General features: G+C 36.6%; 2 protein-coding genes across 4 annotated transcripts in view; one reads left to right on the top strand and one right to left on the bottom strand.

The window, feature by feature from the left end:
* Window positions 1–15,111, bottom strand: part of Fas1 (fasciclin 1 Fas1 domain-containing) — a 244,839-nt gene extending 229,728 nt beyond the window's left edge. Inside the window, exons 1-3 of one of the 2 annotated variants that reach the window (XM_072908597.1) lie at window positions 15,095–15,111; window positions 14,233–14,353; window positions 13,805–13,844 (exon numbers count right to left, since the gene is read on the bottom strand). In XM_072908597.1, coding sequence (XP_072764698.1) covers window positions 13,805–13,844; window positions 14,233–14,273 — 81 coding nt within the window. In that variant the 5' untranslated portion in view covers window positions 14,274–14,353; window positions 15,095–15,111. Of the gene's footprint in view, window positions 1–13,804; window positions 13,845–14,232; window positions 14,943–15,094 lie in introns of those variants that run through there. The other variant, XM_072908596.1, reaches the window with a different exon arrangement.
* A 222-nt stretch (window positions 15,112–15,333) lies between these two features.
* Window positions 15,334–18,972, top strand: part of LOC140674802 (PHD finger protein 14) — a 39,631-nt gene continuing 35,992 nt past the window's right edge. Inside the window, exons 1-2 of one of the 2 annotated variants that reach the window (XM_072908590.1) lie at window positions 15,334–15,386; window positions 16,768–16,856. The gene's annotated coding sequence lies outside the window, so the exon portion shown is untranslated. Of the gene's footprint in view, window positions 15,387–16,767; window positions 16,857–18,972 lie in introns of those variants that run through there. The other variant, XM_072908591.1, reaches the window with a different exon arrangement.

Genomic DNA, 18,972 nt, shown 5'->3' with positions numbered 1-18,972 from the left:
GTGGACGCGAGCGAATTTACGGAGGCGCGTAACCGCAGCGCGTAAAACGTCATTCGAACGACGAGAGAGCGGGAAATTGCGACGAATATTTTAACACGATGCTCGCGAATATCGCTAGATACGATTTTACGACCCTCGGGGAAAATAGATGCGCGCACACATAATGGTGCTTTCTGCTCATTACAATTTCCCATAATGAGGTACAGAATGTATCAAGAATAATGCACCTTCTTTCTCTTTCTCTTTCTCTTTCTCTCTTCGACTGAAAATAATTACATTTTTAAACGTGATTTTTTTTTTATATCCCTTCCGATGATTAGATTCTTGAATTTTCAACTTTACCAACGGTCGTGCGATAAATTCACGGATTCTCGGATTTAGATATTCTTCCTCGCGCAATTTTTAAATTTCAAAATCTCTAGAATGTCTTGGAGCTTTTCGCTTATCTCATCTTTCAATTACGGGGTTAACCTATCTACCTACCTCCCCACCCCCGATGATGCATAACAGGAGTCTCGGCAGTGACGTAGCTAAACCACCCTCGCATTCAGGAGAAGCTCCATGTGGCCGATGCGGCACAAAACTATCCCTGACACGCTCGTATCCCTCCCCGTGGCACATTAACAGGCCAACCGTAACCGCTTTTGGAGCGAACGCGCACCGGAAGACCCGGGGTCGGATCCGCAAGACGCGACTAGTCCAAGTTTGCCCGTTCACCACTTCCGCCGACGAGAGAAGCCTGCCGTGCGCGCGAAGGGCGAACGCGCGCGTTAGCGGAGGAGAATGCGAGCAGATGCGACCGGGGGGAAGGGGGTGGGGGAGGGGGGGTGGTGCGGCACATACGTTGAGAAACGTATTTGTAAACATACATCCTCTACCCTACGAAGCTCGAGCAGCCGTGTCGCAGTAAATCCCGGTACATTAATATTAATGCGTCTTCGGCATGTACTGGGCCGCTCCCTCCTTTCTCTCCCTCCCCCCCCCCCCTCCCTTCTCCTCTCCTACCCTTCGATGTCGGCCCTCCACGTCGTAGAAAGCACGGAGAGTTCGGCGGAGTTTACAACACGAAGTGCATACCTAGTGCAGAACCTAGAACTCTTTACAATACCCAGGCACCTCTTATTCGTTCGTTTTTCTTTCTGTCTTTCTGTTTCTCTGTTTCTCTTCTTCTTTCGTTTTCTTTCGTTTTTTTTTTTTTTTTTTTTTTTTTTTCTAAATTAACGGACAGGAAACATGGACTACTGAGTAGATACGTGCATTTTACGAAATTTCAAGCTCTCTCTCTGAATCCTCTGATCTTCGGTCTCGTGCTCCGACTACGCGCTGCATAACGCGGATGAATATTTTAATAGAGGTCTACATTTGTGAGATCTTTCAATCCTATAGCATTTTCTAGTAGTACGTGAATTTTTAAATATGACCAAGAAAAAAAGTTTAATCTTTCGAAGTACACATTTTTCAATTTATTAACGTAATACATGACACGATCGATGTGTAAAGTTGAATAATGACTATTACATTTTTATTACATGGTACACGATCGCAATGTGAAATGACCGCCGATTGATCATCGCAAGAGACAGATCGCCGCCTTTTCCACGGCTCTGCGGTTGGCCATAACGATCTCTCGTTAGCGCAGCTAATTACTTTGGTAGTGTGCAGTGGACTATGAAAGGTCGTTAGTTAGTAGCATGAGTTAGTAAAATGATGAAAGCCCCTCTCTCTCTCTCTCTCTTTCTCTTTCCTCTTTATCCCTTTTTTTTATATTATATTTGACATTGTCTTATGAAACTTTATCGCGCGATGACATTCAAAGATTTGTCTCAATATATGTTTCATAATCATTTTTCAATCTTTACATTCTTACATATTTGAATATTTCAAATTTTCGAACATTTAAATTTGAAAAATTGTAACTTGTACTATCAATAAATTTTTACGAATTTATTTGCAAGCTTGTAAAAATTTTGGAAATTTTAAACTTTTAGTAAATAATTGATTTTTAAATTAATTTTTAACCTAAATTTTTAAACTTCGCTAATATCTAATTTTTTAAAATCTGTGAATTATCTAATTTTAAGTTATACTTTTTGAGACATAGGATTCAAAGTTTAAAGTGCTCGTTGAAAGGAAAAGGTTACGAACATTTCAGAATCCATGTGAAGGCAGTACATAACTCTCCTTTGCGTAGTATATTTAACCTTCTTGCAGTTACTGAAAGGAGCACTGAATGCAAGCTGGATATCGGGGAAGGTTTTTGTAAAGAGGTAGAAGGGATGCGAGGGAAAAGAGGAAAGAGAGCATGAGGTAGTAGAGCTCTGCTCCGGATCCTGCATGCTCGTAAATAGTCCCGATAACGTGCCTCTTATGCGGGATACCCGATATTCAACGGTGCTGTTTATTGAATTTGCTCGCGGTTGGCGTTGCGGTTTCCGCTTCTGATTTTTGTATGGGTAACGAAGAATTTTTTGTAAATTTTTTTATTCGGATACAGTTGGAATCTCGTTAAATCTCTCCTCGCTGAATATATTTATATATATATATATCTCTATCTTATTTATCCAACGAAGAAAACGAATGCAAAAATATGCCTTTTCATATTACGCCTTTCTCGATGGATTTTTAATTCTCCGATGGATCTTAATGATGGTTTAATTATTCGAAAGGGATCGAGCGATAAATTTCTAAAAGTAAAAATACGAAATGATTCTATAATTAAAGCAAATGTCTGCAATCAGAGCACGAAATAAGATTACCGAACGCGATGCGGCGAATTAACAAGCATTTGTATCGTAGTATCACATCAGTGTTTCTGAATTTTATCTCGTATTTGTTTGTTCCGCGAACTGCCGTTGTGCCGTGGGTGAAAGAAGGAGATGTGTGCGCGAAAGAGAGAGAGAGAGAGAGAGAGAGAGAGAGAGAGGGAGAGAGAGAGAGAGAGAGAGAGAGAGAGAACGACGATTAATAGCAGCTCTCGCGCAATTTGAATTTGATGGTTTCGTGTTTGTTTCAAAGCAAGAGGATCGAGTATCCTCGAGCGCCGGTAACACATTTCAACCGAAATAAATTGCCCGTGGAAAGTGCTTTTGATTATACTAATATCATTCGCCGAAACGGGTATCTTTAAACAAGATATTTGCGATCCGTTTCAAGTGGGGAAAATTATTAGCTGCCCCCGCGGAACCCCAAGCAAGATTGAAACTTTATTCATTGCGCGATATCAAAAACAATGCGTGTGCATGAATATTCCGCGCATTTCGAATATATTACGTCTCGCTTTGTAACGTATATTCTGGGCAACCACAATATATTCATTCTACGACATTTTCATGCCTCTATATTTCTATATGCCTTGAGCGCGCTTGTAACATCGCGCATATTTTAGTAGAGAACCGTATATACATAACCGTCTTATCTTAATTAATTAGTATGCAAATACATGATAAATTTAACAAATTGTTAACCACTTTACATAACTTCTAGCGATGTGACTAAAAAGTACTGTACCTTCATTTTCATTTTACGAAATAAAATGTAATACGCATACACACACACACACACACACACACACACACACATACTTGAAATGAAAATATTTTCAGTCGGAACGATATTTTTTTATACCGTTTTGAATCCTTGTATAAGTAATGTTAATATAACCAGTCCCGGTATATTATTATTTATTAAGTAAAGAAAAATCCCATTATTATTAAATCTTACTACTGTGCGAGATAACTCAATTTAGCATAATGTCAAGATATACCTGTGCTTTCGCACGTGTCTTCCAATTAAATTCATTCCAGTTGTAGCGTAATTTTGCGCTTCTCGTATACGCGAACGTATTCTCGAACGCGCGCATACCCGTGCGTCTCGGGGATCTCGCTAATTTGTACCGAGATAATGTCAGCATGTACGCTCCACTCTCCCGGTATTGATGGTGCGTGCATTCGCTGCGCTATTATTAATACAAAGTAGACAGCGATGCGTATACAACGTGGCCCGTAGCCCGTAGTCCGCGTTCGTATATGCTTTGAAACGCGCGAGGATTGTTTCGACGCGAAATAACGCGCGTCGTCCATGTTGTCGCGAAATTACGCGCAGCATTAACGTACAATTTCATCAGCGTCACTTTATTTCAATAATCGCATAATTCCGCGAGGTATAGTGTATGACAATCGCCGTGATTGTTGCTACAAAAGGAAGGAATTTATTGCTCTTAATTATGCATCCGGCTTTAGAGAGATTTAATATTTCAGACGATCGATAAATCTTTGGAAATTTAACTTTTTCAGAAAATTAAATAACAATTGTTAAAATTATGAGAAAATTTAAAAAATTCAAGAATTAATGGCTTGGCCATTGGCTTGAAATATTTTTAAATAACTAAAAATTAATTGAAAAGTTAAAATTTTAATTAAAGAGATCAAATGTTTATAAACAAAAACAATTTTGCTGAATCTTGCTTATTACTTGTGAAACATTTCAATTTTTTCAAATGTTTGATGTTTATAAAGACTCGAATGCTTTGCCGTGTAATTTGATCATCGGCATTTAGTGACTCGCCGTTTAAATGTCTTGCTCGAGCGTTTTTTCCCGTTCCAAGTATTACCGGCCGGAAATATTGTCCCTTTTATTAAGATGACGTCAGGATTGGAAATGGGCTAGAGCTCTTTTGGTTGACGGATGTGCAAATCGCGTGCGGCGCCTGCGTAAATCGCATTCCCAGGTGCACAAGGGGCATAAGCGAGCGGAAATCGCGTGTCACGGCCAAACGCTTTGCTTTATTCGAGCGTGCTTGGCTCTTGATGAATTTTGATTTTTCCTCGATACGTTGTATCGCTTCATTAATCCCTTGATGTGCTCATCATGTTGCTCTGAAATGCTGCGCTTTACTCTTTCTCTGTGTGTTGTCAAAATCACACGAGAATCTGCGTTTTTGCGCAGACAGAAACAGTTTGACACTCCACTCCGAATCTTTTAATTTTTTTTTTTATAAATAAATAAACGTGTCGGCGTTCGCGTGTATATATGTGTGTTTGTGTGTATCTGTGTCGATAAACGAATAATAGAAATTTTCCATGTTATTCTACGATTTGATTCCCCTCTAGTTTAAATGCGATAGACGTTAAAAAAATCCACATGTCCGCGCCTCGAATCTTTACAATATTTTAAATCGCTGGAAAATTACTATCACGTTCGAAAAATTAAAAGGGGTTGGTGGTCGCGGCAAATCAGTTTATCGAGAGCTTTTACTGGCGCTTTTATCGTAAGCGGCAGATGAAAATTGAACTAGCCATAAAATTTACGCACCACGACAAATGGGCGCGCTATATAGTTATAGAATATATTATACATTTATAAATTATATACATTTTTCCATCTTGTAACAATTTTAAACCATTTAAATATAATATCGCGTTTCTTAAATTCTTTTGTGTGTGTGATCGGTCGATAAATCCTTATTTACATGATGTTTTCGCATGTGTCTTGTGATGTTATTCGTCGATAACCTAACGCTCTGTAAATAATCTCTCAATAATGCTTCGATGCATCGTGCGAGTGATTGATGCAATGCTAAATGAGCCTACTCTTAAATAATTGAGACGCTTCATTTGAATAATTGATTGATGGTAATTGCAAGAACGACATTGCCCGTGCTTCAACGTCGGCGGCCGACACTGACGTGTCCGCCAGTTTAATAATTTATTGTCGTTAATAATTGGCGAATAATTAGCGTGCCGCGTTGACGTAATGTTTATTCATGGGGCATCGTGTTGAGGTAAAATTTAACGGGTAGAAACGAATGGGTGCCTCTCTTTTTGATGAACGACTCGTTCGTGACGACGCGGAATATCGATGGCGATTCGCAAATATCGATTTCCTCGAGGCTTGTGTACTTACAATAAAATAGCCATAACAAAATCTATCTCTTGTATTCATTGTCAGATTTAATCGTCTTTTGAACCACAATTGATAGCTACAAACTTTAAATTCTTAAATGATTGAAAAAAACCAAACATCTGTAAATCCAAAGCAACCATATACGATTATCACAAAGCAAGTTACTTTCTATCACGAGATTTCCGATAAAAAACACGATCGGGCGTCTCGGGCGTCACGAGGAAACCTTGTACGGTTCGATCGCACATCAGGGGATGGGCGATCGTCTGTATTTCCCTCTCGCAATACCGTAACATCTCTCTTGCCGTCACGATATCCAGAACGAAGATGGACCGCGGCACGTGAAATATGGTAATTCGCCTGATATAATGCACTCCATCTCCCCGGCGTCCGTCTATGCGCGATGCATCGCGCTCGTGCTCGCGCTCGCGCTCGCGTTCACAGCAATATGATCAAACCGGGTACTGAAATTTGAAGAGGGTATCCGTGTTTCCCGAGACATTTCGTTGTGTAGTGGCGGTTTGTCGCTCGCGGCACCTACTATCGTGTTTTTCACAGCTGTCATTCGTCTCTCAAGGGACATAATGTCCTCAAGAGATGGAAAAATACAAAACATTACAATATATTTTTAAGCTCCAAAAGGTGAAAGGTCTCACATCGCAGAAGATAATTCGTAAGAATTCGTCGACGTAATGAGATACGAAAAAATTTCGATATACTAAAACATTACATTATGTATCTATACATGTTTACTAAATTTCAATTATTTTAATTATTTTACAATTATTAATTATACGCAAGAGAATCTATAAGTATATTTTATAATAGGACTTGGAAAGTATGCGCATTGAGAATTCGTAAACTTGAAAATCTAATAACGAAATGTTTCGCAGCCCTTTGCATTATTAAATCCCCGGGCCTCTTTTAAATTTTCCAGTTCTACACTTAATTCATATGATATCTTCGTAATCTTATTTCACCTAATCATCGTTCACTCAATAAAATGATTTCAAAATTCCCTGCTATGTGATTGCACATCGAAGCGGAACGACGAGACGGTCGCGCACGGCAAATGCAGTTTCATTATCGACACATCGGCGCGCCAAAGAGGATCTCGATCGGCTCAGTATCAGAGTAAGTCCCAGTTCCGAGAGAAGGACGCTAACGATAGCCGTCCGACGTGATTGGAATTGAGAAAGTTCCGGTCAACCGCGTCGTCTCGAAAGTCGAAATACCGTCTACGAACTCGGAAATCGATTCCTGTTCGGAATATATATCGTCGACGTGTCACCTCGTTACGAGAAGCTTTCCACGGAATAATGAAGTTTTCCCCGGGAAAAATTGGGTCGGGCGAGCGAGCCCTTTCGTTTCGTCGAACGCCTTCTCGATCGATATTCTTATCTGATTGCACCGATGTGCGATATGATCGCGTTGCCGCATAGAGAGGCGAGGAAAATATCCCGCACACGTCCAAACAAATTTCGCACCAACTCTCGCATCTACCGGAGTTGGATCTCACCCTGCGAACCAACTCGTACCGCGAGTAAATTCGTGGCTCTGTTCGGCAATAGTTGCCACGCTCCACTTCCGTTAACTGTGTGTGAATGAACGGGATCCCGCGACCGCGACTACGTTACGAGAGAAAGATATTTATTACTCTAATAAAGGTATATCATAATGACGCGCGCGCGCGTGTGCAACGTTCATCGTTTATTTACACCACGATATTATCGCACGCGCGAAAACTTTAGTTTAGCGTGGGCGCGGCTACGAAAACGTCAGGTGTTCCGTCGGGATTGTTTGAGATTGCCGCTCAGCTAGTTCAATTTGAATGGAAGAAGTTACGCGCTCATGAGCTCGATGTAATCAGAATTTATATGCTGTCCGCAGCATTGTGGGGCACCATGTTCTCACATATATTTCCTACATTCAACTAAAACCTTTAGAATCTCGAATCCTTAACATCGTAAAGTTCCTCCAACTTTACGTCGAAACTTAAACGGCTAAATTAAAAGTCAGACTGTTACACATTGACTGTTACACGTTACAGAGAGAAGTTCTTATAAAATAATTTTTTTTTTTTTTTTTGCTCTTTCTTCAATCAATATATCTATAAACATAAGTGTCAAAAAGATAAGCGTTAAATCTGTTTTCCAATTTAAACTAACTCTGTCACAATTGTCTTTCCTAATTCGTGTTGCGGATCGAAAAAAAAAGGTCTTTGAGGCGAGTCGACGTTCCGAGATAAACCTAGCAAACGCGTAAAAATGTGCGTTACGTAGATAAGGCAGTCCTCTCGTCAGTTTGCACTTTTTTAGAAACACCGTCGGCGTGTCCGAGATCACGTCGAGAACGCACGACAGTGTATTTTTCTCTCGTAAGCGAAAAGTTGCTCTCTCCTCCTTCTCTTTCCCTCCCCTCCCCCTCCCCCTCCTTCCCCTCTCCAGACAGATGAAATTGCATTCTCTTCGATAGAGTAACAGCCGCCGCAGTCAGCAGGAATGAGAAACGCGTTTCAACGACCGGCCGAGACGCCGCGGAATAAATTCGAGCGAGCTCGGCCGATTCTGGCACGTTTGAATTTCGATCTCGCACCGATACTCGTTGCTCGCCACCGTAAGCATCTAGTTTAATTACGAAGCTATTTGGATATTGGTACAAGTGGATGAATAATGGGAGAATTTTGGAATATGAGACGGAAAATATTTGACCACGTTACAGCTGTTACAGCCAATTGGCCGCATTTGCAATTTTTGAAATCTTACTTTGCGTCTTTCATCCTAGACTTTATCGCTAGACAGTTTTTGCGATATTAAATTTCAAGCGCTCAGGATCTTTTTTCGTAGCCTTCCAGGCACTAGATATCTGCAAATTCGGAGCGAGCGACTTTATACCACGTTCGGAAAAAAGTGGTAGCCAGAAGGCTGGCCTGGAAACGCTGTCACGCTTCTTCTCGTTCATTCTTTTCGAATTCCGCGAGTTCCGGCAAAATTCTCGAGCGAATTCCCGTCTTTCGATGAGGCGACCGGTAGTGGGCTGATTATGTACTTTTCAAAGGGATAATAAAACAGGCATAACACAATATAAAGCGCTTTCTTACACGATTAATTAATATATGTCAATATACTCAAATATAAAAATTATTCTGTTCTTCTTCAACAGAGTTACGGTCATACATGTAATGAATCGTACGAGTATAATGCCAGAATACCATTTTGTAGGCAACGATATTTGGAATGATACTAGAAAACTGAAGTGTCAGAATTAATGTCGTGTGACAGATATCGTCACAAAGAACGGTTACTCGCATGAGAAACAAATTTCGAGAGGCCGATGAGCTCGTTTTATTTTTTTTTTCTCGTATTGGGTTCCTGTCATCGTGTTACGAAAGATTTTTAAAGAGAAAAATATGTTACATTATTTCCAAATATATCAACATAATTTATTTGCCGACATTCTCATCATTATTTCAAAATTCAGTAGTCTCTTATCATTTCTCAAATAATTAGTCTATACATTATTCATTATTTATTTTCTATTTATTTTTATTTGCATCCGCGAATATGTTTTCGAAATAATAAGAGATATAGAATATACATCATTTATATAAATCCCTATTTAATTTTCGTTGGAATTATCTCGCTATTGCAATATGGATTCAATATTTAATATTCATTATCGAGAACGGCTATTATTTTATATTATGATAAAAGCGCTTCGGTTGAAAATAATCTCCCTGGTCCGATATGATGAGGATTTGAATCAACGTGCGACTGAATTCGTGGAGTATCATGACGTGCACAGTTCGCCACTTATGTGTCAAGCACGCCCATCAACGTTGCACATCGGCCGACAAAGCACTGATACACGCATGGTAACGTCGGTTGTAAAACAAATCCTCAACGGGGTCGGCCAGGCGGCGGTTTACGCATTATGCGTCTCGTGGCGCATTCTGCACCACTGCAACAACAAATACGGTACAACGGAGTCCAGGCATTCACATCGAAATCCGCCGCTGCTTCCTCTTGGGAGCTCCAATTACGCGGCTATTACTTCGATAATTAATAACCGATATCCCTTGATATCCAACCCCGTCCAACCGACATCCGAATAGCCAGGATTTCCGTGAAACGACAGATTATACCCCGCTAGCGATCGGCTCTGAATTGAGCGTGAGTAAAAGACAATGTAGGAAAAAAAAAAGCATAAAATAAGCTAAAGTATTGCGTGACCATATTGTTTAAATACAAAGATAAAAGAAAAAAATTTACTAATATTTTAAAAAGTTCTCAACCAAACAGACTTTCGTATATTAAAATCTAATTTAAAAAATTGAACTAATTAAAAAATTCGCGAATATAATTTTTTGAAAAGAATATATTTTTTAATCGCATCGCGATAAAAGATACGCAATTATTCTAACTAACTAAATTAAAGCTTAGAGCACAAAATGACATGTTAATTAAAACATATGTCGCTATTTTATCTTTATTTATAATGAATCGAATGCCGCGTCCATCGGGTTTCAATCGATTAAATTTCGGTTTTGCGGACTATTATCCGACAAGAGTCGACAAGTGACGTTTGCGTTGCTACACGAAGAGCAATAAGACACCGATTGTAGAATGAAACAGGGAAAACGGTAGGAGAGCCGATAGAAAGAGCACCGTGACAACAACGAGTTGCGAGAACCTAATAAAGCCAATATCGGTTTGGCGGATGCCAGATTGGAAAATAACTATTTGGCGACACGCCGTAAAAGAACAATGGCTTACTGCAGGTGGAAGGGTGATTTAGCAAAAAAGGAACAGAGTTGAAGGGATCGGTACGGATATATCGTGTCGTGGAGATTATCGCGAACGCTCTCCAAGCTTTCGCTTCTCGATACCGTATTGATCATCCGTGCGTAGCAGTGAGATTTTCAAAGAGAAGATAATAAAACAACATTCGCTTATGTAGATAGATAGAAAGGAATTCTCGTGTTTTTTTTTTCATATTTTTAAATCGCTCTCGTAATTGTACAGATACATTTTGCTTAAAATAAACACGACAGCTACTTTTAGCAATTTTAATGAGATTCGTTGAATATGACATTTCGCAAAATCTGTTAAACGGGAATATCAAAATATGTCAAACGTTTGAACACACGAAAGATATTCGTGTACTATTCGCACACTCAATCTTCATTAAAGTCTTCTAATCTAGATGATCTACATTTCATGATAAAATTTAACAATTCTTTTATAATTTTATCCGCGCGCGTCAAATTCAAATATACGTGCATATCTTGTATCCATTTTTTATATGTAATTTTACTGTTTATAAATATCATTATTAAATATTGAATATTAATATTAAATTAATTATTATTATTATGTTGATATATTTTTTGTATATTATGCCCAATACAAAATTTAATAATTATAGAGTTCTTCAATTTTATCGCGATTTATGGATCAAAACGTTTAAAAGAACGAATCGACAACATTAAATATTATCAACTAATTAATTTCTGTGAGTCCGAAACACAAACGGCGGTAAAATATTTCTCGTATTTTTTTTTGAGCGGTCAGTTCGTTTAATCCATTCGATCGACATCTACGCGATTCCGTTTCCGAGAGAGAAGATTTCGTATTACTCGCAACACGTTCCGTGGCCATGGATAACCGGATCAAAGGGGGCAGGGAAACATCAGCCGGCATTGCATTCAAAGCACAGCTCTGTAACTTCGTTACCGCGCGCGACACACCCGGACAGGATCGTGTGATATGCTGAAAGTATACCGGTCGCTCACAAAGCCACCCCTACACGCTGCAACTAAAGTTTCGAATCTTTGGTTGACGATTGCTCGTGCAGTAACAGAATTGCAATCGGTTTCAAATTCTTGCGAACTTTGCATATCCAGATTTTACCATTTACTCCTATACGCATTTGATATTTCGAGAAATTGTTTTTTTTTTTTTTTTTTTTCGAAAAAGAAAAAGAGGAAAAGAGAGAACATGTTTGAAACTGCAAATTTTTCACGTTCACATTGATAATAGAGTATTAAAAGGTCTAGACCTGATGCTCGACTAATAATAAAAGTTTTACATCCTTCAACTACCGAATTGTACGATTGTCGAATTCTCAAGTCAAACGGCACGAATTTTCTCGACTCGCGGATAAAGTAAAATTGTTGAGAAGCAACGTTTTCCGCAATTAATCGGCAGCCACAAGTTTGTAGGAGTACTTGCATCCTGCCTGCGGCAAGCCATAAGAGGAAACGAGTGGCTTTCGTCTACGTCGTATGACGATAGTTCAACGTTCGATGTTGTGCTGATAGCAGTTCTATTCCGCGAGTCGAGCGCAAAATACGATGCTGACGGCATCGAGTATTGTCCGCCGGAATTCTCGCCAAGATGCATAATTTCCCGTGTTTGTTTAGGACAAACGTGTCCTTTTGCTCGACGGTAGCGATACCGTCCCCTTTTCAGGTAGGAAACCTTCAATAGTTTGTCTTGAGCGTTTGTGCACCGTCTATCTCGCGGGACACTCGATTGAGATACTTTCAATCAACAATCGTATATGTAAACGTTAACAGAGGTATCTTGATTTAAATTCATGAAGTTGAAATGTAAAAATCTACATAACTAAACTAAACATTTGTGAGTGAAAGAAAACATCAAAGTACGCAGTTAAATATACTTTAATAAATGATATAAAAGAGAAAGAGAGAGATTCACGAATATCTGATTATTTTTTTTACAAGCGTGAAGAATCTTATTCACGTAAATTTGTACCGAAAAATTCGCATATTAGTAATTAATTCTTTTTAAAGAAATTAAGAATAAATTCAATAATAATAATGCCAAAGGAATATTAATTATGTCATCGTAAACTAGTTAGCTTCTAAGTTGGGAATATATTTTAATTAATCAATTAAATCGGTCAGAGAATACGTTCTCTTATTTTTGAGTTGGGGTATAAATGATCTTACGAGTTTGCAATAGTCGAGTAATTGCGGAAAGCGTTGGCTTTCCGGCATCGCGCCGATTCCGCTTCAAGAGCGCAACCGATTAATATTTTTAATAGCCCTGTCGGAGATTGGCGGTTTGTAAACCGTAATTGGTTTCAATTTCGCTGTCACTTGATTCCGTGGAATCGCGGCAGGTTATCGGATCCCCTCCGACAGGATACTATTAATCTTCCTTGTTAATAAAACGTGCTTTTATCCCTACTACACGTTACTGGAAATGCATGACGCATGAAATTGTTATTTTACAAGGTCCACTCAAAAAGTCAAAGGTATTGGTAACCATGATAACATTAACCGATCAACAGATCAACAGATGCAATCATAAGTATTGATACCTTTGACTTTTTGAGAGGACCCATTAAATAACAATTTCATGCGGCAGAGATAAAAGCGGTTTATTAACAAGGAAAATTAATAGCGCTTTTGAAACGGAATCGCGTGATGCAGGAAAGCCACACTTTGCGTAATTACTCAATTATTAATTCTCGAGTAAGATCTTTTAAAAAATATCTACGTTGCATGATTATCTGTTATATACTTCAACATAATTATGATATCAAATTACCAATATGTTATTAATATATATAAAAAACTTGAATGATTTTTTCGGAGATTGTCAGAAGATAATAAAGATGTATTTAAACTCAGAGAAAAGAGAGAATAATCTTTGGATATTATGCAACTCAATAATTATCAGACTTTATTTTATCGATTTCTCAGATTAACTAATATTTTCAACAGTGACATTTAAAGAATTAGATTTTAAGTATAGTCGACTTAAATGTATAAACATCTTGATATAATATATACCTTATGTGTAATGTAACATTTGCGAATCTCTCTCTCTCTCGAGATTATAAACATAAATTAATATAATTTATTACTCACCGATACGATGCGCAACGACGGAGTGTTGTATGCAAACAATCTATAAAACATAGAGATCTAAATTATATACATATACAAAGCAGTATTCAAAATAATTATTTCAAGAAATAATTATTGCGCATAATAAAATTTAATTTATTCGTCCCGTTGAAATAGAGATGGTAAAAAATTACACAACTTTTGAATTTTTTTAATCCAAAAAATAAAATTAAAAACCTTTTATAAAATAAAATAAAAAATATAATTTTTATATAAATAATCTAAATAATTATATAAATTTTAGAAAAAAATATTGAAATATTTTATTAAATTTTATTAAGTATTTTCAAATAAAATATTATATTTATTACACAATAATGTAAAATTGATTATAGAAATAAACACGAAATTAATTTTCACAAGTAAATAATAAATTTAATAATGTTTACCCTAGGGTTGCTCCGTCGACGCCCGATACCTTCGCGAGCATTCTCCTCCTCTCTTATTTGCTGATCCTTCATGGCACTCGCACAACATCCGCAAAAATACAGTTAAATATGATCGCGCACACTAATTAACAAGATACAACGATTACACCACACTTTACATTACACGATACGCAATGCGTACTTCACTATACATATTATATCGTTTTATGTCTCCCGTTACCTCTCATGATCGTATTTTAAAAGATACTACGATGCTTTACATAGCAGCCGTGCGAGTGACAATGTAACAACTGCGCGAATAACAAGGTGACTCGGCGCCGAGGTTACTGCGTAACGATAGATGATATACGGTGTAAAATTTGACATGCTCATTTTCTTGCGATTCAAGTAATAAGTCCGCCACCAACATCACCGTTTGTTAATTTGCTAATTCGAAGTTTGAAAGAAACAGAATACTTCGCATACATTTATATTCTGTGATCTGATAAATATATATTTCAAGACGGCAAATGAATTAACGATACGATATTTGTTTCTTGCTAAATATGGTGTGCCATTTAATTCGTTGTCGTTATATTTATTAAGTGAAAATTATGGCTTTTTGTAATTTTAATACCTCAAACCTGCGATTTGTATTATTTCGCGTTCTGAATCCGAAAATGATTGTTAAATTATATTTAAAACAAATAAATGAAAGTGCAAAGCTAAATAAATTTAAATCAAAGTAAATTTAAGGAAATAATTATCGCAATGGAAAAATAATTTATATTACAATTTACAATATTTATCATTTTAGTTGTTACTTTAAATGTGGATCGCGAGAAATATCTATTTTGAAATAAATAATCGTCAACTTGCTTACAAATCACGAGAGATACAGAAACGTAATAAGAAATAGCGATGTGTCTCCGTCTGCGTGCTTGGTATGAATGATATCAGATTCGGCGCAGAGCGGCTCGCGTAAACATACGTAGGTACGTATCGCCCGTTCGTCCTTGCGCCGAGTCTGACGTCACTGCTTTGGAATTCGAGTGAGTAGTGGGGAGCGTCTTACTACTAGAGTGAAAGAAAGAAGGGGAAATAGATCCTCGCACGACACGCAAAGGACGAAAGGACTATTTATTTACTCCGTTAACGTCCGTACGTTGAGAAAGGTATATCGTACATATCCATCATTATAATTCTTATATTTTAGTAGTCTTTCTTTATATAATCACGTAATAAAGCATAATTTTCTTAACGTAATAAATTATCGCGTTTAATATCTTTCTTATTTTCTTTGTCGCAATCGTGTTATATAAAAATCTCGAAAAATGCTAAAGTATACAAATTCGCGATGTTCTCTCTATGAAACAATTAGTGATGGCTGATGACAATTAGCGATTATCGATCCCTCATTAACTCCTATATGATAAACGATACATAAAAGATTATAAAAGCATCACGACGGCAGTTATTCATCAAAGTAGATATTTTACACGATATTCATTTAAAATAAAAATCGAAGCGATAATAGAATAGAAAGATGGGAATAATAAATTACTTTTTTATTACGATATTTATGAAAAATAATTACTTTTTTAAAATATATTGGAATTTAAATATATTTTATCTTGTGCTTTAATCTTCTTGCTGATTTAAATGTAATTTGCTCATCATTTTCAGATTGATAGCGTACAGTAGTACATGAATCGCAGAATCGAGTAGTAATTTAAATAATAAAAGGACGATTAATAAACCAATTATTTATTAATCATTAGTTTGAATGGAACATAAAATATTCCACGTGTAATTTTGTAGTATATTAAATATTTCGTAACGGCAACGAATCACCTACAATGTTCGGCGCTTGTCTCTTGCCCTACCGTGTTATTGTTGACACGCCGTCGGTTTATTGTCATTCGCATGGCAAGAGTCGAGTGAACAGGCAGCAGCGACTCACTTCGTATGTTATTATTGAATGAATCACACAAGTATCGTGAGATGTTAAATGTGCGATTGTTCTTACAATTAGCTACTCTCAATCCGTACGAATAATTAATTCCCACTATTATCGCGTATGACTCAATTTGCGTAACATTATGTACATCATAATAAAATTATTTGGTCATTAACAAATCATGCGAATGAAGAATGGGTTGATTCTAAATTAAGTGACACTAGAATGCATTTAATTAGTAAATATATACATACATAGTCATACTTAATTACTGTAATACTTTAATAATTGTCAACAACAACTTGGTAAACATTCGCCATTTATAATATAAGATAGTAATTGTTCTAAAATGAACGTGTATTATTTATTAGCAACAGAAGTAATATTGCTGCAACGTTTAACGTCGGATCTGATAGCCAAATTTATTAAAAATTTCATCGTGTAATTTTTGAATGGTAATTATTGAATTGTAACTTTGTACGGATTTTAATATGTTACAATATCATAAATTTACGCATTTTGTGCAAAGTATAGCACAATCGTCGTATCCTGTCGATTAGTGCGTGCGTGATCGTAATTAATCGCATTTTTTCCAGCAAGTGTGAGCGCCTATGAAGCAACAGCGAAAGATAAAGAGAAGAGAAAGAAGAGAAAAAAACCGGGGTCATCAAGGAGCAACCATTTGGTGAGCGATTTATAATTTATCAATTGTGAAATTATTAATTATTAATTGTGACGTTGATTAATTGTTTATTTATCTCTGTGATAATGAATATTGTACATGGTTATGGTTATGGTTATATAAATTATGTATATAAAATAATATTTCAAATTTATTTTAAAATATTAAAAATAAAATATTTATATATATTTATAAACATTCAATAATTAATATTTTTTATAAATATACATGTGTATATAAGAATATATATAAGAATATTAGATTTTTCTTTTATTTCATAAATATATGAAAAAAATTCTTTTTTGCCAACGCGCGGAAATTACATAACTTTTCTATTAAATATCTGTTTGAAAGACGAGTAAAGAAATTGTTCTATTGCGTTCAATAATTTTTTAAGATAATTATTTTAAATTCTACTTTTTAATCTATACATATTTATATTTTATCAACGTTGTGTATTACTTTGCTGTGCGCATCGTATCGAATACTAAATTATTTTTTACTTTAAATTCGAAAGATTTGTAATAATATTAGATGCAACAAAATATTTATTATATCATTTATTCTTATAAATTGCTTGATTTTATGAAGCAATTGATTTTACGTAACAAAATTATATGTATAGCCATTATTAAAAGTAACATAAAGGATGAATATCTTTATACAAAATAAAAAAAAAAAATAATAGAAGGAAAAGATTCATAATACATATTTTAAACTAAAGTCTGCAAATAAATAAGCATAATAAATATATAAAAATATGTAAAAAAATAAAAAAATGTTATAATATTCTACAATAATTATTTCAAGTAAATACTTACATAAATGTAAATATTGGTTAAAGTCCGTTGGCGCATAATTTAACGAATGTTAAATAAGGAATTTAACTAGACAAATGATTCCTTCGAGCAAGGATTAACCTTCTATCGATCTGGTTACAAGCTCACTGATCCGATAGCATCTGAGCTCGTAATGTCGTGACCTACCAAGCTCGTAATTAATATCAGTCTTCTGGCTGGAATCCATGGTAATGTACAACCAAAATGCATTCGCCTTCGAAGAGGCATATTGCAATATTAGTCGCGTCAAGTTTGTGGCATCAGGAATCCCGATAGCGTTCATGTGTGTGTAGATTGATTAGATGCGTGTACGCATTTAACGACGCAAATCGCGCATATTCACGAGGGATCTTCGCGTGTTAGGCATATCTGAGAGACGTTAATAGTTCATATATGCGTTATGCACGCGCGATCAAACTCGCGGAAATCGTGGCTAATATCGGGACGATAATATTAAACTCTAATGATGAGTCTCGTAATTTCATTAAGCGCCTGATTAAATGACGCAGAATAGGATATCAGGGATTTACAGAGTTTGAAGATTGCAAAGGCTGTTGGATCTTTAATACTGTATGTACATTGAACTGTGAATTCTTGCAATCTTGAAACTTTTAAACTTTTTCGAATCTTTTAATACTTTAATCCTTGTTTTTCTAATATAGTTTATTCTTTTTCACGTAGCAATTTTATATAGCGATATCACTTATAAAGCAATAATATCGACGGGAAAGGAAAAACATTATTATTTAAATCTTTAAATTTTTATGCAATTACATTTTGGACTTAAAATTGTTTAATCTTTAATTTTGAAGTCTTAAGCCTTTAACGCTTTTCGTCAGCAAATTCTAGAGAATTTTTTTTTTAACGATTTGCTAAACGAAGTTTAGTCGTTATATAACGGTATTTTAATGCGGCTCACTTTCTTCTTTTTTACGACATTCCCGTGTCGACAACGCGGATAGCGCGCACGCGCACGGAAAATATGTATCTGAAAAATGCTTTGACATGTGCTGGATACATTCTTCGTCCTCCGAAAACAAGTTGCAGACACGCTTAAGCGAGCGCATGCTGTTCCAACAGCCGGTACCCGAAACTATTTTCCACATTATGTTCGCGGTAGTCACGGAAGGATGACTAAGGAAGCGCAAGGCGGGCGCAAGTAACCTAACGAAGAGAGCGAGCGCGAGGGTGCAGGAAGTTGCCGCGAGCAAACAGACTTCCTTCCAAAATCCAGTCGTAATTCAGCTGCTCGTTGCACGCGCGTTCAAGATGCGTTCCGG

Source organism: Anoplolepis gracilipes, chromosome 16, assembly GCF_047496725.1.
Source record: "Anoplolepis gracilipes chromosome 16, ASM4749672v1, whole genome shotgun sequence".
NCBI classification, from domain to species: domain Eukaryota; kingdom Metazoa; phylum Arthropoda; class Insecta; order Hymenoptera; family Formicidae; genus Anoplolepis; species Anoplolepis gracilipes.
The sequence above is the reverse complement of the archived record's forward strand: the minus strand, read 5'-3'. Positions and strand labels throughout refer to the sequence as shown.